We start from the raw sequence: 27,668 nt of genomic DNA, 5'->3' as shown, positions 1-27,668 counted from the left end.
ACGTCTCTTTCAACAAACCACGTCTCTCCACGTCTCTCTTCCTGTGTTCGGTACCACTCAGCGCCCAGCGCCGGCATACAGCACCGACCGGCCACAGTAGCGCGTAATGTCGGCTCAAGGCCAGCACAATACCGCCTCAGTCTATTCTTCCTACCACCGTAGTCGACCTCACTACTGTATACAATTCGGCACCCGCCTTTTTCACCACTTCGCGCCACTCCATTCCCACCTCCCAGTATCCTTCGCCATAGTCTACCCCCATGTATCATTCTCCGTCTATCCTGTTCACCGCCTTCTCCTCTCGCCCTCAGTTTCCTTCTCCTTGTCGTCAGCCCTCATCCTCGCCCCGCCCTGACATTTCCGCCCCCCAGCCTGGCAAACGCAAGACATGGCCCCCTCGGGCATTAGCATCCCTAACGACGCGCCCATGGCCAACGGTACAGGTGACGAGAGCTGGAACAACGGTAACGGTGCCCGCTCTCCCGGACGCGACCGCGCGGAACCCCCGCGCCGCTCGAGCCGGAGCCGGAGCCCTGGCCGTGGCGATGATCGCGGGTGAGTACCCTAAGCACCCAGCCCATGGTCTTGAAATTGAACCGAGCGACAGAGATAGACGTAATGGAGACGGCGGAACGAACCCTGGCAACAACTTGCACGTCTCGGGTCTGAGCAACCGTGTTGACACGCGCGACCTCGAGGCGGCGTTCGCGAAAATTGGCAGGGTGCGTTTTTGTGTTGATCCTGCGCTCACAGGTCCAGTTGACAGTGGTCCTCCAGGTTAAGAAGGCTTCAGTAATGTACGACCCGCACTCGCGCGAGTCTCGCGGCTTCGGGTTCGTGACGATGGAGACCGCCGAGGAAGCTGACGCAGCGATTACCGCGCTCAACGCGACCGACCTTATGGGTAAGAACATGAATGTCGAAAAGGTGAGCCGCGCCGCTCCTGCTCTCCACCTATCGTCACCCTTGTTGACGTTATACACAGGCTCGTCGTGCTAGAGCGCGCACTCCCACCCCTGGTAGGTACTACGGCCCGCCGAAGAGAGGCGACAGTGAGTGGAATCAGGTTGCACTCGGTGACCTTGTCTAAACTTCATATCTTCCCTCAGGCGAACGGTTATACGATCCTCGCCCGTACGATAGCCGCTACTCGCGTGACGACGACAGGCGCGGTGGTCGCGGTGGACGACACGATGACCACCGCGAGAGCCGTGGCGGACGGTATGACGAATACCGCGGACGGGACCGGGACTATGACCGTGGCTATGGCGGACGTGAAGGGCGTGACTATGACCGAGGCTACGGCGGTGGCGGCGGCGGCGCCGGTGGCGGACGCGACTATGACCGCGGTGGGCGGGACTACGAACGCCGGTATTGAGCTCGACATTCCCCTGCCTGTGCGTCGGCATCATCAGCAATGGCAATGGGTTCGCATATGCCAACAACAACAAGAATATTAACACCGGCTTGCGCCATCAGCAACTACAGTATAACCCAGTCATCTATGTGAAGCTCGTAATCAAGGATTGGTGAACGAAGGCCGAAATACAAGCAAAAAAACAGATGAAAAGGCTAAGTTCGATTTCTCCATGTTTTCCCCGAGATGTTGTATGCACGTTACGTGTGTAAATCCAGCTCTCTCCTATCTAGACGAAATGCTATTCATTCAGCCTTTGTGTCGTTCTTGTGAAAGTTTTCCTCTTCACGCGCTATATGTGATGAGGTAAGGAGTTGTGAGGCGCCCACTTCCTCTGTCCGCCTTCTGCGTTTGCAAGATATTCCAAACTGGTATCGCACCGAAGGGACCTCTGCGATAAGTTCAAGGCTTTAAGAAGTTGCTCGGCCTTTCTGGGCGAGACCGCCCCGTCAAAACCACAAAGAGTCGCATTCTTGCAATATGCATTGCTCGAGAAAGTAGGTGCGCACTCATATACTCGGATTTAAGAATCAAAAATCATTATAAAAGTGCTTAAAGCCCGCCATCTAACGTCTTGCCACTGCCTCGGAAAGACGCAGCACTGAAGATGACGGCGAATCAAGTTCAGAGTCTGGGAGTGATGAACAAGAGAACACCGACGCCGCTTCCACTTCTCAAGGCGTGTACACTGGGGCCCGAGCATGCTGAAAGTTGTAGTCCCTCCACCCGGGTCACCTACCCTCCGGCGATCGCTAATGAGATTAACATGTGTTGTTGCATCCCTTCGAAGGGGATACAAATGGGTGCGACTTCAGTGGCTTTGGGGATACTATCTGTTTGGACCAGGAGGAAGCACGAGCACGATGTCCTTTCAAGGATCCAGTAGTACTTCTTTCCGTCGACCTGTCCAATAGCATGCCAATGTAAGGTGGAGGCTCGGCGCGCTTTTCAAACACGCTCAATTCCTCATGCGCACGGGTGCAGCCAGCGATCCACAAGAGGATTCAGACGAACGCCGGCGGGAGCTTGGTTGAACGAAGTGCAGGCTCACTCTAGTTGCTGCGGGGGCTCGCGTGCCGCCAGCAAATCGGTAACACGGAGCCGCCAAGCTGAACACACGAACTCGAAAATAAAGCGCTCCAACAACGGGCGTTGTTCGCCAGCTTGCGGTTCAACGTTGATCAATTAACTGCTTTGGACTGGCAGCCAATTTTCCGGGACTGACATCCAGCTCCACCCCTCCTTCTCCCTCTCCTTCTCGTGCATGGTGGCTGTGCACCGCTGTTCGACTTACTGGTTGGAGTCGGAGTCGGACGCAGATGCGGGTAGATTGGCAACAGATTAGATGGCGTTCTCCTCGGCTTCTCGGACTCGTACCCGGGCCACACTTGCCGTTCTCGTGGAGCAAAAACCAGGTGGGGCACGCACGCCTGTCCACTTGAAGCCTGAGCCGGTTAAGCATGCCCGGCTGGCAACTGGCTGAGCAGGTGGGTGCAGCCTGAGGGTGCAGGTGACTTGCAGGCCCGGGTGAGCATGAGCTGGCCGGGAGAAGTTGTCGCTTGCACACGGCTTCGGAGTGGTGCGCACGTATTCCGTGATCTCCCGCTCAGCCCCCAAGTTCCGCTCGCCGCATGACAGTTCCGCATTTTTCTCGTTGTGCTGTCCCGATTGACAGGGCCAGTCAGGTCGCTCCACTCTGATGAAAAACAGCAGAAGACAACAGAAGATTCAAGACGGTGACTTCCATTTATTTTTCGTGAGACGTGGGCGCTCGATCTTTGCCTCTTCCGTGCTGTGCGAGATCTGTCTGGGGTACGAGAAGGATGCTTGAAGGCGAGACAGAAGCAAGGCCAAGGCGCGGTGCTGGTCTTGGAGGGCGGAGGTAACTCGACTGATCTTGGCTGACCCACCGTGCTGTGCAAGCGGTCCCCAAGGGTCACTCGTGCTTGCTTGCGTCTGATGGTAGCAGAATAGTGGTGACTTGCGCAGCGAGGCTCTCCGGATCAATAGAAGTTCGAAGTAGAATAACATTAGGTACTAAAAACACTAGGGGTTGTACAACAGAGGAGACCAGATGATGCTGAGGATATGTACTAGGTAGTTCGTTCGTGATGTCGTGACAAAATCCAAACCCGAGCGAAAAGTATTACATTAATAAACCCTGGCAATGTCACTTGCCACCTGAAGATGGTGGTAAGTAGCGATGGCTGCAGCAGTGGGAACCAGCGAGACGTGATACACCACAGCCTGGTGGGAAGGAAAGTACAGGATATACAACACAATGATGCGGAGAATGAACAGGAATGGGATAAGGATAGAATAAAAGCGGGTAGCGATTAAAGTGGTGAAGGAATGTGCGAACAGGTGCGGGATGGTAACAGATTGGTATCAGTGAGACAAGCAGTGGGGGTATGATATGCAGATGCGACCAGAACCAGAGTCATGGGATGACAGTACAACCGAGACAGCGTCAACGATGTCGATGAAACCAGGTGCAGCTCAGAACCCGCCGAGACACCCGTCGTCCAGCGCAGGCAGACCGAACGCGTCCGGCATCCGCATCGGGGGCTCCTTCCGCCGCGCGGTGCGTCCTGAGCGGCGGGTGCGGTCGCGGCGTTCGCGTGTGGGCGATGGCGTGCGGCTGCGCGATGACGAGGTGTGCGACGGGGAAAGGTGGTGGCGAGAGCGTATGGCGAGCGGGCTGGCGGGGCGCGGGTGTGGGAGGAAGGCCATCGCGGCTGCGATCTCGTCCTGCGAGCTGATGCGGGGTATCGGCGAGGCCATGATGTTGTCTTTTGAAGGTGCGGCGTTGGAGCCGTCGTGCAGGTGGCAGTTGAGCGCGAGGGTGGCACTCAGGAAGTCGAGCGACGAGCGTTGGCCCTTGCTATTTGAAGCGGGGAGAGGAGAGGAGGGGGGATTTGGAGGGGTGAATATCGAGCCGTCGCTCTCGTCTGATTCAGATGAGGACGATCCGACGTCGGGCACGAGAGCGGGAGGGCGGGTCGGGGGATCAGCGCACGCCGGGAATGGGCGCTCTTCCGGCTTGGGCTCCGGTGGTTCCGGCTCGCACGCCTCAAACGCACGCGGGTGGAAGTAGCTCCCCATCCGCAGGCTCTGTGCGCGCTCCTCGGCGCGCTCTTTTGAGAAGGGAATGAGCGACGGGCTAAGGCTTGGGCTCGCAGGCTGCACAGAGGGGTCGTCCTCAACCGTGCGTGCGTGGCGTCCAGGCATGGCACATTGGTTGGGTTGCACAACGACTGAAGAGCGGTCGTAGTAGGACGCCGAGTGGGTGATGGCTTCGCCTGAGACGATGCCAGGCGTGGGCGGGAAGTGGACATGGGGCGTGCTGAGGTCGTCGACCACGCGGCAGGCTGCGAAAGGGAAGGGAGAGGGAGAAGGGAGAGGGGGCAGAGCCTGCTTGAGTGCAGCGCGCTGCTGTTTGAGGATGGGACGCGGGGACATGATCTTGAGCAGACTAGAGCTTCTCTGCCAACGAATTAATAGTGGGTGAGTCGCCTTGGCGTAGAGGGTGATATAATGGAGGGGACAGAGGGCAGGAGCAGCTCGAGAGGGTGCCCAGTGCGTGAATCTCCCAGTAGGAGACGGAGAGCGTCTCCGGAGAGAGAAGAGGAACCGGGTGAAAGCTGGTTGACGGAGGGGGGGATGAACCCAATCTTTATATCAAGGGGAACATGTGGGCGGGGATGTGGTTGTGTGGTTGACAAGCCATCATGGTCACTGTCAACCCCTGACCTGTCCGTCTTGGAGTCGGCACCTTTACCGTTCCCGAGGCCATGCCCAAATCAGCTCGGCTGTCCTCTTTCAACAATCTCACAAACTCAGCGAGCACTTGCTAGCCTCTCCCTCTCAGCCGCTCTCATGACAACCATAGCATCTCTCTCAGCCTCTCTGCGCTCATTTCGCCGTGGCCTTGTTGGCCTCCCTTGTCCATACGTCTACCATGATAAAAAATGTGAGAACATGTTTCGTGATATGGCAACATATTAGTGCAGTTGCTATCGGAATCCCTCTGACGCTCCATCCCAATCCCATGCCCACTCCGCCCTTGTTCCGTGATTCACGTTCTCCCTACTTATTTATTATCTCCACGCCTCGTCCCGTCCTCCGTGCTCTACTCTTTGGGAAGTGCATCCTATAACGAAACCTGCAAGCACCCCAGTGCCTGCCCCGTCCCACCTTCTCTTCACGTCATCGCGCTACCGGATACTGACATACCTCTCTCAATACTCATCTCTTTCTCCCATCCTGTCTGTCATCCATGCGGACATTTCACCTTATCATTAACACGCTCTCTCCGAGTGTTCCCATAAAAACATGTTATCTCCTCCACCAACTCTTCACATCATGTTCTTCGCACGCTATTCTTCTTGGAAGTGCTCGAATGAATAACGCCCAATCACGCACACCGCAATGCACCGGTGCAACACGCTTATCGTTCGCTTAGCCCGGGTCATCCGCCTCACTGAAAGCGCCACCATTTATTCATCCGCAGAGTATCGGTCCTACCATCCCCCGCAATTATCAGTTCATTCATCTCAGGCTGTTGCTCGTCGTTATGTGCATTCATTTCGTTTATCACAAGCGCCTCTCGCACCACTTACCCCGCATTCTCGGGACGGGCCCGTCAGTGGCCCGTTCTGTGCTTTTGTTTGACGATATTGATGTCCTCGGGAAGCCCAAACACGAGTTTTGATAGGAATGTTCAAGAATGCGTGCCTATCGTCCTTTGTTCCGCCAGCCAGCTACGTCCACCGCTTTCCGCCGTCCTACCATGTTTCCGAGCTCAGCTCATCCTTTTGTTGTTGCTTCAAATGCGTGATGACCGCAAGCAACGCCTTCCCATTGCCTTCGGGCCGCACCCGGCGTTGGCTCTTCGGCACATCGGCATCGCGCTGCATGATCGCAACGCTCATGGCGTGCAGAGAGACATGCGACAGCGGGATGACTTTTTGTTTTCGCCAACGTGCCAAAGCGAAAGCCGGAACGGGACGTGCTAACTTTGGCTTTAAACTCAGACGAGACAACCTTGACGCTGACAGCGTTTGCACGGCCCAACTTGACGGGTTCGCCCGCGGGCATGAATCTTCTTCCTTCCATCTCCATCTCGCTGATTCTCATAATCATATTGCATCAGTGACGTCTTCCTTAGATATCGTGCTTTAAGCTTTACTGATGTAGCTTCAACGAGCAAGGAAATGCCTGATCGGGGTTGTATACGACGGCAGCGAATCGCCGTGGCCAGCGACTGCATATAGCGAACGGAAAGGCGAAACAAACATCGATGGCATAAACAAGAGGCCGGAAAAGCACAAAGTAAAACCGCCCGCCCCGCCATGCTCTTCGAAGCTGACTCTCAGCAAGAATAGCTTGAGAAGAAAATGCAAAAGTAACTGTGTGTTCCGCCGATCGGACTGTCCCGACTGCTCCCCGCACTCATTTTTATGTTGATCCGGGAAATAAGCAACCTGCAGATTCAAACAGCAACGGCCAATATGGGATTGGCTGGCTGACACTGACGCCGATGTCCTTCGTTGGCACCTATTGGCACCTGAGCTTGATTCCCCGAAACTCTGTCGGCCCACTGGTGCTAGCGCCATCGCATACACACGCCACGGCGCTAGTTCACAAAAACCAGTTACGCGGCTGTTATCGATGGTGGCGAGAATGGACTTGGAGTAGCGCTAAAAATTAGTGTCTGCCTGAAGTCAATTGACGAGGAAGTCTGGTTCATCTCCTCATAGACGCTTTCCGAAGCACAGACTCCTAGTGAGAGCAGCAAAACACATGCATAAACCGCCCATATGCACGCTCATGTCAGCCGGTTTTGCATTATAAATTTAAAGCCAAGACCTGTACATACACTGTTGTACAGAACATATACAGTTTGGTATCTCAGCTTAGGGACGAAAAACCGAGTGCATGCCGAGTACCATAGTCATCCAAGAAACCCACCGTATAGCCCGCGCCACTGTCACACCTACACTATCAACCACGCAAACTCGCAAGGACTCAGTTCGACCACGGATTATTCATCCAGCTCGGCGCTGCACTCCCCTTCTTCTCCGGCTTAGACCGCCACGGGTCGCCAGCACCAGGCGTGATACTCCCATCCGCACCGCCAAACGACAACGAAGGCTCCTCCGAGTCCGGTGGCCGACCCAAACCCGCGCCGAACCCACCGCCTACACTCGTCGTGCTCAGATTCGGCCCAAACCCTCTGCTTCCTCCAAAGCCCAGAGGATCGGCCGAAGACGACGGTATCGACGTTCCGGCAGCAGACCCAAAGCCTCCGAACCCTGTGCCCACGCCCGGATCGAACGGCGGAGGACTCCACACCGAGCCGTCTGCCGCGCCGAAGGACAGCGCGGGGGGCTCCGGATCGTGGCTCGCGAAGGAGCTCGATCGGCCGGCGAAGGGCGAAGAAGGTGTGGAGTCGAAGGCGGGAGAACTCAGAGAGGCGCCTGGCGGAACCGAGGACGGGGAACGGGTGCCGGAGTGAGAAGCCGGCGGTACGCCTGCGGAGGTGTATGCATGCGTGGAGGTGGAGGAAACGGGGGAGGACGGAGACGAGATGTGTGGGTGTGGTGAAGAGAGCGAGTGGGTGGTGGCGCTCGAGGGTCCGAATGGGGAGAATGAGGGGGCGTAGTCAGCCTCGTGCTGTAGCGAGACGCCACGCCCGAAGGCTGCGCTGAGCCCTGCGTCACCCTCATCTTCCTCTTCTGTCTCTGTCTTCGAATCACCAGTGTGAGAGGACGCAAAGCCACTGGGCGTGTACGGGGGTGGCGGTGGAATAGAGATAGTATCAGGGCGAACTTGCAGCTCTTCGGGCGCAGCCTCGCCCACAAGCGCGTGCATCGCGGCAAAATCAAACCCTGCGTGCAGCGGGATCGCGTCCTTCGGGTCCTTTCCATTCTTGTCCTGAGCATCTGAGGGTTTCTCCTTTTCCTTCGCATTAGCCGAGCCGGGAGTACCTGGTGTTGATGGCCTCGACGGCCCAGGGGTCCCCGCAGAGCTTGATGATTCGCGCGGAGGCAGCTCGTCGTCGCCTGCTGCGCCGGTTTTCTCGCTCTGCATGGAGCTCTTCCGAGAGAAGCTCGTGGAGCCAGAGACCCCAGCGGGAGGGCGCATATTGGCGACGCTGCCGCGAGAAACTGGCTGTTTCTTCTTGTTTCCGCGAGAAAACCACGATTTCTTCTGCGACGCCAAATCCTCGTCGCGAATGACGACCCGGGCTTCTTCAAAATCAGGTTCCTATCGACATTTGTGAGCACCCAACCTATACCAGTGACTAGGCAAAAAAACGTGAACACACGTACCACAGGTTCGTCAAAGAAATCCGCCGACACCGGGAACCCCAGTTGATCCAAAATAAGCGGCATAAATGTCCGGTAACTCATGTGCCCCGCCACCTTATCAGTCACGTCCACATTCTCCAGCCCAGCGATCCCCTCCACCGGCCTCAACCCCGCCACGCGCTTGAGCGCCGCGCCCGCCGCGCGGTAGAGGTAGTTCAGAACCCAGTCGTTAGCCGCGTACGCGTTCACGAACCGGCCCGCGACGACCGCCCGCGCGTCGTTCCACTCCGCGGGCGAGGGCGCGATGGTGCTCCCGAGGAGGAAAACGTCCTGCACGATGCCCCACGCTTTGGCCTTGGCGAGCTCGAGTAGGGCGTAGAAGATGACGCGTGCGCCGAGCGAGAAGCCGATGAGCGTGATGGGGCGCACGCCGAGGTGTCGGTGGAGGAGGAGCTGAGCGAGGACGGCGCCTGCACCTCGGGCGCGATCGAGCGCGTTGGACCAGGGGTTGTCGATAAGGTATCCAAGCTTCGTCAAAACTATCATGGACAGAGTCAGCAGGATTAATGTGTGATGGAGAGGAGGTACTGACTGATAGGCCACTGGAGCGCACCCATCAGCGCCGTCATGACCGTCTGCTGGAGGAGCGTCTGGCCCAGCTGAGTAAGGATCTCGCTCGTCATAATCTTGAGCGCGCTTCCCGTCTCCCGGATCATCTCGGGCTCCCATAGCACGCTGAACACGTCGCCCACGATCGGGTCGAGCACGCTGAACGGCAACCGTGGATCGTCAAGCTTGCCGCTCATAAACCTGCGTGTATAGAGTACATAAGCGTATGTACGGAGAAGAATGGGTAGTGGATAGGACGAACCCTGGGACGGTGAGGATACAGCTCACGCGTTTGTTGTTGTGCAAGGGTAATACCTCGAACGTCCGCACTTGTTGTGTTCGTCGGGCCATACCGCGTGCCGCAATACCAGAGCCAGTGAGGACACCACCAGTCGTGATCACCGCGGCGCCTCCTGTGCTGGCGAGGAAGGCAGTCGTACCCGAGATACCGAAGGTGGTGAGAGCAGCGCCTAAGCCGGCACCAATGACAGGGGCAAGCAGACCCGCCGAGAGACCAATGACGATACCGCCGCCTATCAAGGGGATCACGTTTAGGAAGTCACGGCAGACATGAAAAGACGAGCGAGACACGCACCAAGCGTGGCGAGACCCATCATCATATACCGCCGCTTGCGCAGCGACTTCATGCTCCCGTCGATGATCTCCTTGTTCTCCATCTTCTCGACGCCCTCCTGGATCTCGAGCGCCTCCGTGACGCGCGCCTCGAACTTGACGACGTCGAGCCAGCCGAGGCCGAGCTTGAGCGCGACGGCCTCGAGCAGGACGCGCGAGCGTGCGTCGTACACGCTGTCGGCGATGAGGATGAGGAAGAGGTCGCACAGGATCGTCCACCGCACGTCGAGCGTGACGTCTTTGTCGACGGACGAGAGCGTAGTTGAGACGCCGGGCAAGGGCTCGACGGATGTGGGGTCAAGGACGCGGGCAGTGGTTTGGTAGGGTGCTGGTGTGGTAGGGCCTGTGGCGGTTCGGGGAGTTGTAGGTGTTGCGGGAGGTTCAGGCTGATAGGGGGGTGCGGGTTCAGGGGTGGGCTCTTGCGCTCGTCTGCGGGCCTCCTCTGGATCGTACTCGGGGTTGGCGACGGTGTGCGTCGTCATGAGGGATGGGACAAGGTCCTCGGCTATGACGCCGTGCATGGCAAGACTCTCAATCATCTTCTGCTCTGGCAGGCTCGTTCAGTATGCCAGACGAGAGTAAAGAGTACTTAGTGATACGCGGAAAGGGGTAGCTCACCTGCAGTCTCGAGCTCCATGTGGTAGTACAGACGACCCATAATCTTCATCATCCAAAGCTCCGTGTTGTGCACAACGTCCTTGCGTTTTGACTGCGGTAGATTGACCTTCTGGACGCAGGCGACCATCTCCTTGCTGGTTAGAGCGCAGAGGCCGACGTAGGCGATGCGCTGCGCCTCGGTGAGCATGTCTTTGGTGGCCTGCATCTGGCTGAGAGGCGTCATCGCCTTGTCCTCGTCGAAGAGATACTTCGTGCGGAGGTGAACGTCGTCCGCATCATCGTCGTCTTCCTTGACCCTGAGCCTTGTATAAGAGCTCTCCTCGCCCTCGCCTACTTCAGCCTTTGCCCGCCATTCCCGGCCCTCGTCGTCGAAGTCGAGCAAATCTCCCGTCGCATTTCCCGCACCGCCGGGCCCTTTTCTGGCAGAAGTAGGAGCGTAGCGGTACTTCTTCTGGTCTTCCTCGTCCAGCCCCCCGGCGAACTCGTCCTCCTTTACGATAGGCATGTCCTGCCACCCGCCGTCGTCGTCATCATCGTCGTCAAAGATAAACGGGTTCTTCGCCTTTGCATCGTTTCTGTCAATACTCATTGGCATTGCGGGTTGAAGAGAAGAGGGTTAGAGCAGACGCATGAGCTTATCCCTCAGCCCAGCTGGTTATGATGAGTGTTATGGCAGGACGGCGTGATGCGGCTCGGCATTGCTTCCGATGATCGCGGATGACAGTGCTCTGCGTTCGCACGATAAACTTGAACCCCTTTCTCTTGATCTGACATCCACGATCACCAAAAGTTGGTCTGCTCACTGCGTCGGAAAACTAGATGGACCACCTTATGGGTCGACCTTAACGCTCCACAGCATGCTACCACCGGGTACATCACCGTAACATGGGTGGCGGAATGCGAGCCCCGGTCATATCACCGTCGGAATTGTCCTCCAGAAAGTCCTGTTGATGGGTTCCAGAACTCATCTAATCAACCAGACCTCTTCTGAGATACTTCTGCGTCATCGAAGTAGCATATAACGTGGTTGACGTACAACCGAGGTGGTCGAAGAGCGAAGGCAAGCTCATTTTGTCGTTGCCCAACCGCTTTGACTGAGATGCTCATCGACATGTATCGATAAAGTCGCGGGAGCACCAATTACCTTCGCTTTGCTAGGCTCGCCATCTCAACGTCAGTTTATCACCAGTATGTCACAATCGGGCACATTGACTCAACGGCAGAAGACTCGGTCAGGGGACTGTTGATAAGCGGCTACTTCTTTACTGGTTAACATGCAGCTACAGTATGTAAATGATCGACTGTTTACCTGACAAAATGTTGACAAAATTCCCAGATCAAACGGGGTGCCAATTCCACCTTGGGTTTCGGTGGCGATCGCCTGCATGTGCAGCTATGCACATCACAAGTTCGCGACTCAATCATGCAGATCGTCGTCGTCGAACTCCTCTGGCCAGCTGAAGACCGGTACCAGTCGTGGTCTGGCAACAATGCCTCAGCCGACTAATCCGCAGAGTAAGATATGACATACGTTGGGCTACGCTCGATCTGAACGTCCCTGCCTGCGTTCTCGAGAGCAACATCTTCGCTCTCCCCCATAAGTTCATCTGTATGTTGCTGCAACATGTTATGGACATATGAAGGAGAGCGAAGGAGACCCCTAACTATCTCGTTGAGATCCGATTCCGGTGATTCGCGAGTCATTGGATGATCTTCCTCTACAGCCTCTTGTGCCACCCTATTTTCCAGTGTCTTCTCGAAGTCAGCCCGTAGCGCGGCCATATACTCGCACTTGAAAGCATCAGTTCGACGTCGAACGAAATGCCAGTCAGCTACAAACCTGACGTTCTCTGATGCACAACTTCCGGTGTAGAACCCAGGTAGCCTGTGCATACTTCTTACGAAGGTCTAGATTGATGCGTGTCTCACAGCTTGTGCAATAGTAGCCGTCCATCGTGACGTCGGTGGTGTACGCGTCCTCCGACAGAAGATTAACCCTGTCCTCAAGGTTGATTGATTCCATTTTCCTATTATTTGTTCCTTTAAGCAGTTGTCAGCTGAAGCCGAGATCACTAGGACGTGAATACCTCACCTCGAGGAGCTCGAGAAGGGACTGAAGCGGCCTCGGGAGCTTGTACGGGCACGACATCAACGAGTCTCGCATCGAGTGGTGAGTACATAGGTCTAAGGTCACCATGACTTGCGGCAGCCTGAGTGGCGGACCAGGGCGGCATCTGGTGAGGCCACACTACTGTCGGACCTAGGTGCCACCGGTCATCGTGCACAAGCAGATATGGGTAGTAGAAGTGGTAGTGCGCATCAGCTCCCGCAGGCGTTGTGTAAGCCTGGGCTTGCGAGGGCATTTCCGGGATGCTTTTCTGGGAGGAAAGGGCGGTGTGGTTGAAAGGAAGAGAGCTGAAGAGAAGTGTATTTTCTCGAAGCTTATATAAGACCTTGCAATTGTTTGCCTTGACATCGTTTGGGTCATGATCAACGCGACCCTTATTTCCACGTAGTGTGAGCTATTGTTTGTAGAACTTGGGCCGCTTATACTCATGAGGTAGTGATAGCTGTAAGAGTAAAGCGCCGGGCTCGGCATCGAATGCGCTCCTCTGACTCTCAGAACTACAGGCGATAATATCCCCGGACTTTGTATGGTTGGCTACAGCTGGCGAACATACATACAAGGCTGCTTAGTGCATAATTATTACTCGAGACGTCACGATATTTACATTGAATATACAGACACGATAAACACAATTAACGACAAAACCCACTCTCTGAATCATTGTGAGTGAGTCATAGTTGAGCCGCCCACCGAGCTCTGAACCTCTGAATCACAACTATATTGCTCATACGCTCGCAGGAACGCGTCGAAGCACTGTTTGTCGTATATAATGATCTCTATCATGTAAGTAATTTGCAACACGATCGGTCTGATTCCGTGGTTATTGAATGAAAACATAGTTCGGCGGTTAGAAGTGTCCGACAGTGTGTCAAGATAATGGCTCAGGTGCGATTTAGCGAGAACAGTATATATTAATAAAGTTAAAGTTGTACCGTCAAAGACCCTTGTACTACGCTGCGGCCGCGTTGCTCCTCTGAATTCAGAATAAGAGCACTCTCAGTCGTGAGCGACGCGACAAGCGCGAATTTGATATCAGGTTGGTGGCTGAAGGCGCCTTTTCATGATTGTCCCATCAGACGTGAACAAAGAGTTACTCAAACTTCATCTATCAAACAATTTAGACGAATTCGTACAGGAAGATGCTGTATATGAGTGTCTGAGTGACTCTTGCTATCATGCGCCGCTCCACCTCCCTCGGCTGTTCCTGTGACCATTGAATCAACAGCGTCATAAGAGCGGGAGAGACATCTTGTCAACGTCTAAAACTCTGATTAGCCGCAGGCTCTATAGCCTAAACTTATCTCCCATTCTCACCGTCGTATAACCACTGAAAACAGTCTTCGCAGAGACTAGCATCTCGACCTGGCTCGTACGTGTTGTTGTGAATATCGCAAATCGCCGAATCTGCTGCAACGCGGGGGAGAGGTCCTCTGCGCATAGGGACATAGCCGTGAATGCGCTTCCGATGTTTAGTCAGTGCAGAAGGATCCGCAGTCTGATGTTCGCAACTCGGACACTTGAGAGGCTTTTGGTGCAAACTAGATACAGCATTGACATCAGAACGGAATTAATCATCTGACTCGATTCTCACTCACTGAATCGCTGTGTAGTGCGTTTTTGCAGCCCTTCGTTGATGAGAACTGAACGTGCACCCCTTGTAAGGGCAAGAAAAACGCTTAGAGAACATCGCTACTCATTAAAGGTCGTAAAACATCGAACAATTTATATGACTTGAAGTTCGCTACGCCTGCTAATGGACCCAGCTTGTTTCTTCGCGTAATCAAGGTTTTAGTTGTTGTCTAGTAGAAGCTCGATATGTTTGGCAGTCAATATATGTAGCCTTGACTCGAGCCTGGCGTCCCTGACCGTAGGGAGCGTCTTAACCGCAGCGCCCTTGTACTTCCGCGCGGGAGATCACACACTCACAGAATCGCGCTTCGCGATCGCTTTCAATTATGTATATCACCGCTGGTCACCATGCGAAATGACCCTGTCCTCATAGTGCCTACGTACAAATCCTAGCCGCGCGATGATCAAACCAAAGCGCCGGATAGCGAAATGACTCCAGAACTTCGGAATTAACCTAAGTAACATCCAATTGTCCAAAGCAATCAGAAATGGAGATAAAATTGGCGAGGCGTATGGCTGATGAGCAGGGTCTTGGGATTCACGCTTAGAAAGGGTGTGTGATACGCTGATAGCGCTCAGGTATGATTTCTCGCTTCCTTTATACTAGTAAATACATTAGGAGTACTTCTGTAGCTCCTGTACTCGTATTTAGCTTCTGATTCTCTAATAAATAGCTTCTGCTTTCCCGAGCCTTGGCCCGGGACTTGTGACTCGTCTGGTGGTCTTTCCGCCCATCTCGTGTCTTATTATCTTATCTCGGCGTCGGCCGATTACGTGAACACGATGACAGGCTCACGAATTCAACACAGGGTATATCCGCATCGGAACGATAGGCTAGCGTTTCATGGGTAAAAATATACGCAGCGCGATAGAATTACTTCCCTGTTCTGAAGTAGCTGATCCCAACCAAGACTTTTCGTAACAATGGCCACTAGCCAGCCGTTCTCCGACCTATGTCTCAGGCTGTTATCGTAAAGCTAAAACATACAACCAACAAATCGGCATAGAGGCGTTCTGGCCAGCCAGTGGTGATTTTCAAAGAGACATGATGCCAAATGAGCGCAACAAACGACCGCAAAGTGGAGGTTCGCAGGATAGGTGATCCTTGGGGGGAAAGCACAATCCTGTTTTCGGTTCCATCTGTTTCTCTGGTCATAGTCACGTGTAAAACTTGTTGAGCGCCTTCCACACGATGCTAGCTTATTGAATCTTACTTGCTTCCGGCCTGCTGACTTAGAAATGGGCTGTCGACGTCTTCATGTGCAATACGAGAGAATCAAGCCTAAACAATTACTCGGCTAGACGTTAGCGAGCACTGCCGATTCAGAGGGGACGTCAGTCCATATCGCTGCGATTGCGTCGCGCGCTGTGTTGCGAGCCACCGATTGATACGAGCTCTGAAAGATCTGAAGCCTTGAATGAAACTCCGATAATGTCATTTCGGCCAATCCCGAGGGCCGGAAAGACAAAACTCTTCCACCTCTCCACTTCGTCTCCGTTATGCCACCCCCTCCTGAGCAATAACATTACTTGTGCAGCCAAATTCTACCTAGGCTATGCTATGTGCAAACATTATGGATGTAAGGAGAAGATCGAGAACCCCTGATATGGTGTCCGTAGGCGTGGCGTCTTTTGAGCAAAGCGGCTGCAACTGAACTTGATGGTGCGTGGTTACGGCTCTCACCAGTTCACTCTAATGCTGGCTGATCTTGTCGTTCGGCGCGTTCAGCCAGTAAAGGGGACATCTTACTCTCACCTCAGCTGGCTATTACTGTTCAGTTCACCATCATTATACGCATGGACAATCCACAGAAGCACGCAGTCGCAGACCGTCAGGAATCCTTATGTGCGCAGTGCTCCAAGTTAAACCTGCGGCAAATGCTCAAGGGTGGAGTAACCATGGAAGATGCAATTCCACTCGACACAATGGTCAACGTCCTTGCGAAAGCCTCCACCTGCAAGCTGTGCTCCCTCATATCCAACGTCCTGCGTCGCACCTGGCTGCTGGACAAACATGACTATCCCGACATCGACTTCTCTCCCATTCAACTCACGATCTACGCTCGAGAATGCGGAAACATCCGCGATCCTCCTCCTCCCGTTCCCGAGCTTGCACATCGTCTGTTTATACGCCCCATCGGACGACCAATCGAAGTTATCGACGCGATGATAGCCGCTGAGACGGCCCTCGAGCTCGAGATACAGCTCATGGAAGAAGATGCGCACCTGTTGGGTCGATCGCCGGATCTGCATGGGCGACGAGTTACGGAGGTGGTGGATATGGGACTGGTAAAGAGATGGATGGGTATCTGTGAGGGTACACACGAGGGGTTGTGCGCGTCGGCGTGGTGGAGAGAGGGCGAGACGGCTACGCTGCCTAGCACCGTGCGTATGGTTGACGTCCGGGACTCTGCAATCGTCCAGGTGCCTCCTGGCTGCCGCTATGTCGCGCTCAGCTATATGTGGGGGATCCCCGGCGACTCGTACTGGACCACCAGCACCAATCTCGCCGAGCGCTCGCAGCCCGGTGGTCTCCCCAAGTCCGCCCTCCCAACTGTTATATCCGACACAATCCTGCTCATGCGCGACCTCGGCGAACGATACCTGTGGGTCGACTCGCTCTGTATCAAACAGGACGATCCCTCAGACAAGGCGTTTCAAATCAGCGCCATGGAGCGCATATACGGATGTTCGCTGTTCACCATCTTCGCAGCGGGCGGCACCAGCGCTAACGCACCCCTCCCTGGTCTCCGTCCCGGCACGCGCGTTGTCCACCAGCAGATCGAAGAGATCCAAGGCCTCCATCTCTCCGTCCCCCTCCCAACGCCACAGGAGGCGCTCGCTCACTCGCGCTGGATGACGCGGGGCTGGACCTACCAGGAGCTCATGCTCTCTCGTCGGCGTCTTTACTTCACAGACGATCAAGTGTTCTTCGAGTGCCTCGCCAACCTCTTTGGTGAAGATCTTGTTGCCGAGAGTCCAGGCTTGGTCAATGCCGTGAAGCAGCACCCCTTCTCTGTGCGAGGCGGCGGTCAGTTTATTTCGGCCGGACGACCAAGCGATTGGCTAAGGCAGCGCTGGGTATGGTCATTTATGCATGTGCTTTCAAAGTACACGCGAAGGCATCTCAGCGTTGAGACAGACATCATCGATGCGATGTCGGCACTGACGAATGCGTGCGCGCAGGGGTTCCGTCTCGCGGGTGGTGATCCGCGCAAGGCGTTCCACTATGGGATGCCGGTGACGGAGATGGATCTAGCGTTGTTGTGGACGCCGGATCCGTACGCCCCTCATGAGAGGAGGGTGCTCGAGGAGTACATGGGGAACAAGATACCGTGGCCGTCGTGGGCGTGGTCGGGATGGCGAGGGCGGATTCGGTATATGGACGACGGTCAATTCGCAGGGCTGGAGCAAATGACAATTTATCCAGGTCTCGATGCGTCACTCGTTGATCGGTGGTTCATTGTCGATGAAGACCTTGGGCTGACGCAGCTCGAGGTTTCGACTTTCATCGAGCACAACAGTGACCATGCTGACGTGCCGCGACCGTACGTTATTCCTCGCTGGGATCGCGCCTGGTCCATTCCATCAAACGTACACCTCAAGCCCGGGACTTTGGTATTCCGGACAAGTTTGGCTCCTTTCCGCGTCGCGGTAGCTGATTCCGCATCGTACGAAGACTATAGCACCCTTGTAACGGAACACCATGCGATCTTCTCGGTTCACGCCCTCAATAGCCCCCAAGATGTTGTCGGCCGCATCATTCTCCCTGCGATGCACCCCTCACCGGCAACTATCCAGCTCCTTGCGCTCTCACGCTGCAAGAAGTCCGATAATCTTCCTTGGGTCACGCCCGACACCAACATAGTCGAACAAGGATTTCTGTTGAACGTCATGGCTACTAGGCCCGTCTCGGAAGTTGGGAAGAGGGAGAGGATTGGTGTTGGTGTCATCCTCGAACGGGCTTGGGTGGAGGCAAGTCTGAGTACGGACGTGATCATGTTACAATGAAGTAAGGCAAAAACGTGTATTAATATCCATTTGGATGTTCGGCCGAACATCTGTTCCTTTGTTTTCTCAACACAGCCATACATCGCAGAGCCTGTGCTCTGCAAGTTTAGGCTTGTTCTCGAGAGCCAACCACGTACAGTTTAGCTTACCCCTGGCCGAGAGCGGGGCCACGCGGTACGCCACGTCTTAACAAACCGAGGCGTCACGAGTGGTGCGTCCATATAAATACTGAGACTGGAATTAGTTTCTATAACATATCAGCGAGACCGTATCTCCTTCCACCGAAAAACACGGGCTTGCTACAACCATGACGAGAAATGCAAGTACTTCCCCCCTGGGTTGCTTGACCTATAACTAAGCTATTGTATTTTTATGCTAACAATAATGCTTAACCGACAGAACGTGGCGACAGAAGTGGTCCTCATAGGGATCGCATTTATCTCTATGATTGTAAGGTGCGTCACGATTTCTCAGTTCTAAGTAGATATCTGCTCACATTTGTTCACTTTACATGCAGGATATGGGTATCTTATCGCCGATATGAAGCGCAGCAACGAGAACTAGCAGTCTCAGGCCTAGTGCAAGAGCAACCTTGGGGACCGTTCAGTCTGAATGCACCCTTGATCCGTGCACGACCGATCGTGGTTAACGTCGCCTTGTCAAGAGAGTTTTTCTCCGAGCCTAATCGAAGTCACGTTGTTCGGGCTGCAGACGTTGATGCAGGTGGGCGTCGTGCTGGTGGTTTGGATGTCGATGTTGATGGGAGCGAAGAGGTTGGGTTGGAGGAGCTGCCTGCGTATTCGAGTGGCGGGGCTCCTCCAAAGTATATCTAGAAGTGTGTAAGAATTTTATCAGTCAGAAACATTAGTGTTATATTATTGAAGAGCTGTTCAAGTGCTTCGAGCTCGACGATGAGCGTTTAAATGAGAAATAGGGGCTCCCGCTGTTCGGCAAACACCGAGACCGCAGGTGTAACGCGAAACGCGTTGACCGTTTGTTGTTGACATCTCTCTTTGACACAAACTATGTATTCACCTCCGGTGACGCCTCCTTCATCAGCATCAGCGCATACACACGCTTGCAAAATTGGATCTTCTTGTTGCTAGAGCTTGTGAACTATCCGGGGCAAACGCGTGTGTATGATGGATTTGGGACCGATGTTGTCAAGGTGTTTTGAATGAGCGCTACTGGTACGTCTCTTTAAGCTCGTTCAGCTGTTCATGCCTATGAACGGAGCAAAGTATTCCCTCCGTCAACTCTTTAAGGGAAGTACTCACAAAGACAGAGACAGCAACAGCGCGTCCTTGTCCTCAGTCAGCTCAAGTACCATTGCATCCGAACGACGACCCTCGCGTACCCCCGGCAGCTCTTCATTATGCAACAAGTGTTCTCAACTCGACCTTCGTCAGCTTTTCTTGGACCCTACTTCCTATCAACACCCTACCCCCTTTGACTTTCTGGAGAACATCTTGTCACGATCTTCTAGCTGTACACTCTGCTCTCTCATCTCCGCCTCCATCCGCCGTTCCTGGCTCCTTGACGAGCACCCTCATGTCGACCTCTCAGCAATAGACCTCACTATTTATTCCTTTGGAACTCGCATATGCATGCGGGGGTTGCCGCGCCCAAAAGAGATCAGCCAAGCTATGGAAAAGACGCACATGGCACTTGTACCGGAGCTGCAGCTTATGGGTGATGATGCGCATCAGCTAGGAAGGTCACAAGAGCTGCATGGGCGCGTTGTGCGTGATATGGTGGACCTGGAGCTGCTGAGGCGTTGGATTGGGCTGTGTGAGCGGACGCATGGGGCGGAGTGTGCTGAGCCGTGGTGGGCACCGACGGAGAAGTGGGATTTGCCGTCTGCTGCGCGCCTGCTTGATGTTTCGGATATGGCTCTGGTCCCAGCGCGTCGAAATATCCGGTACATTGCACTCAGCTACGTCTGGGGCAACGTCGCAGAAGGTGCCAATACGGCGTACTGGACAACCAAGGAAAACTTGACTCAGCGTAAAGCGCCTGGCGGTGTCTCGTTGGACATATTGCCAACGACCATCACAGATGCTATTCTTCTCACACGCCTCCTGGGTGAGCGGCATCTTTGGATTGATGCACTGTGCATCGCCCAAAACGATCCCGCTGACAAAGCAGTCAACATCGGCGCCATGGACGCCGTCTACAGACGTGCCGTGCTCACCGTCTTCTCAGCCGGCGGCTCAAGCGCACACGCCCCGCTCCCCGGCCTGCGCCCCGGCACCCGCGTCTCGTCGCAACACATAGCAGAGGTCCAAGGCCTGCGGTTCGCTGTGCCCCTCCCGGCATCGCGCGAGGCGCTCGCGCGCACGACGTGGAACTCGCGCGGATGGACATATCAAGAGCTCATGCTCTCGCCGCGCCGCCTGCTCTTCACGCCCTCTCAAGTTATCTTCGAATGCAACAAATGCGTCTGGGGTGAAGATCTCGTCGCTGAGCTCCCGGATGGCGAATGCCCAACGCACCGCCTGGAGACCGGCGTCGTTGGCCGGCTCATGTTTGCGCAGAAGCCAGCGCAGTGGCTCAGGAACACGGATATCTGGGTGGGCGATTATCTGCACTCGGTGGAGAGCTATGCGGCGCGGCGGCTGACGAACGAGGGCGACGCGGTGGACGCGTTTTCGGCGCTCACGAGCGCCGTTGCGAAGGCGTACGGGCTCGCGGGCGGGGACCCGGGGCGGGCGTTTCGATACGGGATGGCGGTTACGGAGCTCGAGACGGCGATGCTGTGGCAGCCTGTGGTTGGTGTTCGTGCTGAGCGGCGGGAGGTGGTTGGCAGGGATGGGGAGGTGCGTGCGATGTTTCCGTCGTGGGCGTTTACGGGCTGGCGGAGCCCGGTGCGGTATGAAGGGGAGGATCAATTTGTGGTCTTCGGGAGTGGTGGATCGTCGCCTCGTATTGGCGAGTCGCTTGTTGATGTATGGCACATGGTCGATGACGGAGGACGGCTCAATATTCTTGACGTGCGCAAGGTGGACCGTGTCGTGGTGGACCCTGCCTGGGGAAAGCTTTCCTACATGATCCCAAAGTGGGACAAGAGCTGGCAAACTCCCTCGAATGTCCAGCTCGCCCCTGGGACACTCGTCTTCAAGACCTTGGTGGCTAGTCTATTGGTCACTGAAGTACAGGATGGACCCGGTGTTACGGGCGAGCACCACTCCCTTTTTTCTATTGCCTCGGACGAGCACGATCTGGGTATCATTGGGCGCATCATCCTACCCAATCATCAACCTTCACATCAACAGATGGACTTTGCTGTTACCGGACGCAGCTATGGAACACATAACGCGACGTGGGCAACAAATGTCGATGCTAGCACTACATATGCAGGGTTTCTGCTGTACGTTATCGCAATGCACCCAACTGACAGTATGGGTGTGTCGGAGCGCGCGGGATTGGGAGTAGTGTTTGAGAAGGCGTGGTATAGAGTCAATGCCGAAGCAAAGGTGGTCATGCTTAGATAAGGCCATGGAGTAATGTACATGAAGATGGATTGAAGCCTTGACGCGACATGTCCAATAAGTATCAAATTTTACAAGGTACCTCCAAAGTATATGGTGTACACATACTTGGGTGCGCTCAGCACCCCATCGTGACGCCGTTGTAGGGGCCACTGTGGTTGTCGAGGTCGCCATCGAAGATATTGCCCACGTCGCCGACGATGCATTCGCCACTGTCGTTATCCTGGCCTGGCCAATGTGTCAGTCCCTGCCTACCACAGGCAACACAACGGAAGAAGAGCTCACCAGGGCAGCTCGCCCACTTGCCCGAGTCCTCAATGTGCACTTCGCCAGCGGGATGCACGAATCCAAGGAACCTGCCGGGGACAATGGGAATCGGGTCCTCCTCGTTGTTGATGTGCGTGAGGTGGACGTTTGCGTCGACATAGTCCGCGAACGCTTGGTTACCCACGCGCGGGAGGCCGTAGTTGTATGTCTTGAACGACGTGCTCGCGGGCAGGTGCAGCGGGAGGTAGACCGAGTCGATGAGCGCGATGGCGGCGCCGAGGGAGTGCCCGACGAGCGTGACGGCGTTGGTGCTGTACTGGGACATGCCTTCCTGCACAGCAGCGAGGACGTCTGCTGCGGTGCTACATGACAACGTCGTTAGCGCGTTTGTTGTCAAAGAAAAAAACGACGGAGGTAGACGTACTCAGCCTGCGCCTTCTTGAATCCGTCGTGAGTCTCGATCGAGTCGGGGAGGCCCGGGAACAGGATCGAATTGTCGTTCAGTTGCTCGAGCACGAACTCGCCATCAGTGAGGAGCGACTCGAACTTGCTCGGGTTCGTCCCTTGGTGGGCGACGATGATCTCGTTGAGGGCCGGGTCGTACCCGACGTACCAGTACTGCACCGAGTCACCGTTCCCGCCCGACGCGATTGGCTTGAAGCCTGGGTTGTTGTCGCAGTTGGCTATTGAACCGCAACTTGATGTCAGCTAGGCTGGTTTTGGAGGAAAGGGATGGAGTAGAGGAGATACGTACTGCCGCAGTTCCAGGCGAGCGTCGCAGCGGGTGCACAGTACCCTGCGGAGGCGAAGTAGCTGTAGGGTGTGAAGCTGTTGATTGTGGACGTTCCAAGCGCGCTGATGCTATCACGACGAAGCGGCGCAGGAGACGCCGCGGCAAGGCCGGCGAGGGCGAGCGTGAGGAACATAGAGGACATGATAGAGTAGGTGAAGCTGTGTGGACCCTAGTGTTCGTGCACGAAGGCCAAGTCGACCGACCAAGGAGGGATCACCAAAGGGTGGCGAAGCTGAAGCCATGGAATCAACGAGCAGCGCTTATAAGCAGCTGCCAGCGCAGAGGACGACGAGCACTGGGCGTGGTAGTGATCCCATAAGCCGTGATGGGCCCCTGAATAACTTTTGTACCCGGAGTAGACCACCATGTGCTGAGGGCGACGATAAAGTGTGATAGTGGGCGGCAAAAGGACATATGATGTCTGTACCTCATTGCGATCCAATTAACGGGGCAGGATTTCCCCGCAGATTAGCAGTCTTGGCATGTCGTTCAAGGATCACTCGAGATCAACCAAGCAAAGTCGCCATGTGGACCACTGCCGGCTTTCTTTAACCAGGAACGTCGTGTACTTTCTGTCAGGGTGAGCTCAGCGTCGAAGGGATCTCAAAGAAGGATGTAGTGACATATACATACCTTGGGCCTTTGGATCGCGCTCTGAAGTCAAGGTAGTTCACGTTCAAGACGCTCGAGCCTCGCACAACTCGAAAGCGGAAACTTCCGAGAGCTCCCGGTGTTCGGCCGCGTTCCCCTGTGAAGCTTTCTTTCCCTTCTTCAGCCTGCTCCGAGTCGTCCTGCATACACGCGAAAGGCAACCATACCCCAGCTTACTTATTCTATGATTCTCCTCGTCTTGACAATGCTCGCGAATACAAACTAGCTGCAAAGTGCAGCCAGTTGTGAATCCATTCGAAACGTAGCAACCAAGTTGTATTCGTGACAAGCGCCGTCAAGTTTGCTGTGCGGATCCTGTGCACCAGTCTCGCCCCAGAGTACAAGGATAGACAAAGAACCATGGACCCATAGACGCCCATATCCATACATATGTATCGGTGCATACCCATGGCCCTCATTCATCGCTTCCCTCCGCATTGCACTTGTCGGCATGCATATGCGCGCTGTTCTTCTCGCCCTGCGGACATGGGTTAGGAAACTTGCAGATAGCCGCTCTGGACAGCTAATCCCGCTCCTATGGTCTGTGTTCTCTCGCCTGTCCCAACTGGTGTCTCGGTCCGCATGTCCCATCCAGACGATATCGTATATGCACGAACCCCCTCCGCGCAATACCACCACCCCGAGTTTCCCTCTTCCCTACAACCATACTACCCTGCCTCCCCCACCAGGTCTACCCCCCGTCAAGATGCCAACTATACCATGGTCTATCGCTAACGTCCCAGAGTCGTTTCACCAAAAGGTCAAGGAAAAGGGGGTCGAGCTTGTTCCTATGGCGGCATGTCAAGTCCTCCGAGGTGAACGCAAGATCCGAGTGTGAGCTACTACTAACCTCGTCATGCCATTCATCGGCACTGACAGGCCTTTTTACAGACGCGTCACTCGCGACCCGACGTGCGGATTGGATATACCTGCGCATAAGACAGAGTTTGTTGAGTAAGTGCATCATCTGATCGAGGACGAGCAATATAACGAGCGTACAGCCGTAAATATCATGACCAGCTTCAAGACCTAAACAAGATTGGGTTTTCATGGGAACAGCGCATACACCCAGGAGGAGCGCCATACTTTTACCAGGCCGGCAACATAGATGCAAAGTTGGTGCGTATATGCACTTTCATACTCATGGTATTGTAATACTAAATCGTATCCGCACACAGAAAGTATTCACGGACTCATACCTGTACGATATAGACAGCGCCAAGGGCAGCGAATCCGCCGCCAAAACCGCGTCGGAAATCAGCTGGTGTGTCCTGATCCTGGAGCACCGCCGCAGACAAGAGATGTCCGACCTTCCCGAGGGCGCCGAGCTCGTCGTTGAACGTCTGCACCTCAACAACGAGAAGCCGAAATATGGGTACTATTATGTTTGTCCTCAGAGCCGCACTTTGTTCTGGCTGGACGAGTACAAGATGAGCAATGAGTTGACGGACCTGAAGGGCGTCAAGTCTGAAGAGCACAAGAGTATGTGGCTGAACGCTTGTGCTCGCTTTCAGTCGTTGTTATATTGACTTTGAACAGAGTATGCGGTGGAGGTGGAGTATTGGTGCATCTGATTTTTATTATGGTGCGCCATATCACGTCGATAATTAGGCACCTAACAGGAGGGTACAAACAGATCATCCGTACAAAGCTGACCGAGCCCAGGACTCACTGCGAGTTGTTTCCGCATGAGAAGCGGGTACACCAGCATCTCTTCGATGAGTTGAGGAGCCTTACCTTGCATGCCATCACAGGTTCGTGTGTTCAACTCTCTCAAAAATTTAGCTCGTGTTAAATCCAACATGCGCCCGGATGCCAGAGCTTCTCACGGCGCGGACACCGTTGTCGCCGTTCAGCCTCGACGAGCTCATGAGCATATGCCAAGTACTAGAATACGTTCGCGTTGACGATAGGGAAGGCAAAGCGGGGCTGCGGTGCCAGTACTCGATGTGTATCCTTTGTGAGTTTCTTATTATTCTCGTTCTGTATGGAACACTGGGCTAAGCCTCTAAACTAGCGAGATACCTCAGAATGTTCGGTACGTCATCTCTTCACCCATCAACGCTCGACGATACTCATATCAATATGAACAGCCGAAAGCAAATTCGTCAACTTCCACGGCCAAAAGGGCGCACGCCTGCGTGTGAACCAGTCGATCTACTGCAAAGGCGGACAGCGCTCGTACCTCTTCCACGTGGCAAATATACTCATGCTCGGGGCGCCCGACGTGCACATGAAGAGCCTGAAGAACATCTGGGTGGACGACATGCTGAACCAGGTGCCGTGGAAGCAGTTCGTGACGACGCTGAATCGGGAGTGGCAGGATTATACGCTTTATGTGCGTGGCGATGGTGTGTGGTGAAGGTGTCATTTGTCTCTGACAAGCTTTTTCTTTTTCTTTTTGGGCATTGTTGTAGTCGACCATCATCCTGACCGCAAATGTTGCGTTTCTTGCGCTCCCGGATGTAACACTGCAGGGGCAGCCGAGCACGCAGACGGTGGCGCAGATGATCAGCTTCGTTTCAACTGTTACGAGTCTTGGGTCGCTTATTCTGAGCTTAATTATGGTCAGACAGAACCGCATAAAGGGACACGAGAAAGTCGAGGAGGCGGTATGTGCTATACCTTTTCTTGATTTATCTAAAGCCAGCTGAAGAGGGAGGGCTCATAGCGGGAATTCATGGAGAACATGGCCAACTCGGTTCTCGGCGTCGACATGGTCGCCATCATGTACAGCTTGCCATTCGGTTTCCTGATGTGGAGGTGAGCTCTTTTTCTTTCAGAATCCCGGTTTATTTTGCCATTCAACTGATACGAACGTGGGATAACCTTCTTCAGTGTGATATCGTTCGTCATTGCATTCGCCTTCGTCGCCTTCAATGGCGCAGGAACCGCGACCCGTATCCTGGTTGGCGTCATCCTGGGACTCACGGGGAACATGGTGCTCTGGGTCGTCTACGTCTCCATCGGCTCCTCGCTCTCCTCAAAGTCGGAGGAGAAAAAAGAGACCAGGAACGGGCTCGTCGCGGGCCCGGGAGGGCAGGGGCAGCATGCCGCCAGTCCTCGTAGGCCTCTGCTGTCAGGAATAATCGGGAGACGCGGGACTGCCGACGTCGAGAACCAAGGCGCTGGCAGGCCGGTCGCTGTGGCCCAGGGGAACGGGGGTGCCAGTGCACATTTGCGGTATCCTCCGACTCGGAGTCGAGGATAGGGCACCGGAGATGATAGGCGGTCTATCGGACGAGATATAGTACAGCACTCCAGACCAGGTTTTCTCAACGAAACTTGACTGTGACTCGGCCTCGGACGAATGTCATCTTTATGAGCCAACTAGAAGACATGGAATAAAGTACCAGTAACACCTACCCGTGGCACAGGCCTTTACAACACGACCTTTTGAGTTGCTCCGCCGGCGCCATTCCTCAAGCAACAGTTCGCTCGGCATCTCTCTGTTCCTATTACCCACTCCACACATCTCATTTCTGACGATGTATATCGCAGAACAAAAGCAGAAGAAGATAAAATCCTGGTATATCCGATACATAAAATAATACGCTACGTCATGAACCACAGACGTCGAAACTGCAGTAAGTAATATATAGTCCGTCGTAACAAAAAACGAAGGGGGTAGGTAGTACGGTGAACAGAAATCCAGCGAGCTAACGAGCGCGATATGTGGGCGTGCAGATGCAATATGATGGGGGTAAATTATTAATCGTCTCTATGAAACACGACAACGCATGCATGCAGGTCCCTCCCGAGTCCATGGTCCAAGTCCTCCCGCCTCACCGCACCTAACCTCAGATGCTACGACACCCACTCACCACGCCAACCACTCCCCATACGCATTCGGCCGCTCCCCGCGCACATACGCCTCAAACGTGCGCTTCACCACCGTCGCCCAGTCCAAATCGCGCTTATCGTCCGCGACACGGTCGGCCCACTCCGCGGGCGGCGTGTCCGGGTCCGCCGCCTGCCGCGCCGCGCGCTCGCCCGCGACGAAGCGCGCGCCGAGGTCGGGCCAGTTGCGCGAGACGTCGAAGGGCTTGAACCTACGCGCCAAAACGATGGGAGGGTGAGTGGGTGAGTATATGCATAAAAAAAA

General features: G+C 54.8%; 9 protein-coding genes across 9 annotated transcripts in view; 4 read left to right on the top strand and 5 right to left on the bottom strand.

Moving 5' to 3' along the window:
• Positions 1–545: 545 nt before the first annotated feature.
• CONPUDRAFT_46653 (RNA-binding domain-containing protein) lies at positions 546–999 on the top strand (the record flags this gene model as incomplete). Its single annotated transcript, XM_007764415.1, has 2 exons — positions 546–722; positions 778–999. 2 exons carry the CDS (start codon positions 546–548, stop codon positions 997–999), a joined length of 399 nt encoding a protein of 132 aa, XP_007762605.1.
• A 2,823-nt stretch (positions 1,000–3,822) lies between these two features.
• CONPUDRAFT_141505 (uncharacterized protein) lies at positions 3,823–5,059 on the bottom strand. The gene has a single exon (XM_007765684.1). It carries the CDS (start codon positions 4,877–4,879, stop codon positions 3,917–3,919), a length of 963 nt encoding a protein of 320 aa, XP_007763874.1. The 5' UTR covers positions 4,880–5,059; the 3' UTR covers positions 3,823–3,916.
• A 2,196-nt stretch (positions 5,060–7,255) lies between these two features.
• On the bottom strand, positions 7,256–11,267 carry CONPUDRAFT_134551 (DUF726-domain-containing protein). The gene is made up of 6 exons (XM_007765683.1): positions 10,594–11,267; positions 9,938–10,522; positions 9,605–9,875; positions 9,326–9,543; positions 8,755–9,272; positions 7,256–8,689 (listed from the first exon to the last, which is right to left on the bottom strand). Exons 1-6 carry the CDS (start codon positions 11,186–11,188, stop codon positions 7,448–7,450), a joined length of 3,429 nt encoding a protein of 1,142 aa, XP_007763873.1. The 5' UTR covers positions 11,189–11,267; the 3' UTR covers positions 7,256–7,447.
• A 743-nt stretch (positions 11,268–12,010) lies between these two features.
• Positions 12,011–12,956, bottom strand: CONPUDRAFT_149384 (uncharacterized protein; the record flags this gene model as incomplete). The annotated part of the gene is made up of 4 exons (XM_007765682.1): positions 12,011–12,074; positions 12,125–12,384; positions 12,434–12,633; positions 12,686–12,956. 4 exons carry the CDS (start codon positions 12,954–12,956, stop codon positions 12,011–12,013), a joined length of 795 nt encoding a protein of 264 aa, XP_007763872.1.
• Positions 12,957–15,869: 2,913 nt separating this feature from the next.
• On the top strand, positions 15,870–18,402 carry CONPUDRAFT_141503 (HET-domain-containing protein). Its single transcript, XM_007765681.1, has 2 exons — positions 15,870–16,013; positions 16,080–18,402. Exon 2 carries the CDS (start codon positions 16,148–16,150, stop codon positions 18,359–18,361), a length of 2,214 nt encoding a protein of 737 aa, XP_007763871.1. The 5' UTR covers positions 15,870–16,013; positions 16,080–16,147; the 3' UTR covers positions 18,362–18,402.
• A 1,605-nt stretch (positions 18,403–20,007) lies between these two features.
• On the top strand, positions 20,008–21,855 carry CONPUDRAFT_69583 (HET-domain-containing protein; the record flags this gene model as incomplete). The annotated part of the gene is made up of 1 exon (XM_007764521.1): positions 20,008–21,855. One exon carries the CDS (start codon positions 20,008–20,010, stop codon positions 21,853–21,855), a length of 1,848 nt encoding a protein of 615 aa, XP_007762711.1.
• Positions 21,856–21,970: 115 nt separating this feature from the next.
• On the bottom strand, positions 21,971–23,045 carry CONPUDRAFT_45429 (lipase; the record flags this gene model as incomplete). Its single annotated transcript, XM_007764331.1, has 4 exons — positions 21,971–22,080; positions 22,138–22,481; positions 22,544–22,802; positions 22,874–23,045. 4 exons carry the CDS (start codon positions 23,043–23,045, stop codon positions 21,971–21,973), a joined length of 885 nt encoding a protein of 294 aa, XP_007762521.1.
• Positions 23,046–24,564: 1,519 nt separating this feature from the next.
• Positions 24,565–26,820, top strand: CONPUDRAFT_161915 (uncharacterized protein). Its single transcript, XM_007765680.1, has 10 exons — positions 24,565–24,682; positions 24,742–25,045; positions 25,103–25,127; positions 25,229–25,317; positions 25,383–25,523; positions 25,581–25,601; positions 25,657–25,901; positions 25,981–26,175; positions 26,235–26,326; positions 26,402–26,820. The coding sequence occupies exons 2-10, from the start codon at positions 24,865–24,867 to the stop codon at positions 26,772–26,774; spliced, it is 1,362 nt and encodes a 453-aa protein (XP_007763870.1). The 5' UTR covers positions 24,565–24,682; positions 24,742–24,864; the 3' UTR covers positions 26,775–26,820.
• Positions 26,821–27,094: 274 nt separating this feature from the next.
• The window catches only part of CONPUDRAFT_134549 (uncharacterized protein), a gene marked incomplete at its 5' end in the record, with an annotated part of 3,552 nt that continues 2,978 nt past the window's right edge, over positions 27,095–27,668 (bottom strand). Inside the window, one exon of the mRNA XM_007765679.1 lies at positions 27,095–27,615. Within this exon, the coding sequence (XP_007763869.1) occupies positions 27,384–27,615 (232 nt within the window). The 3' untranslated portion in view covers positions 27,095–27,383. The remainder of the gene's footprint in view (positions 27,616–27,668) is intronic.

Source organism: Coniophora puteana (genome assembly GCF_000271625.1).
Source record: "Coniophora puteana RWD-64-598 SS2 unplaced genomic scaffold CONPUscaffold_1, whole genome shotgun sequence".
Lineage (NCBI taxonomy): Eukaryota > Fungi > Basidiomycota > Agaricomycetes > Boletales > Coniophoraceae > Coniophora > Coniophora puteana.
The sequence above is the reverse complement of the archived record's forward strand: the minus strand, read 5'-3'. Positions and strand labels throughout refer to the sequence as shown.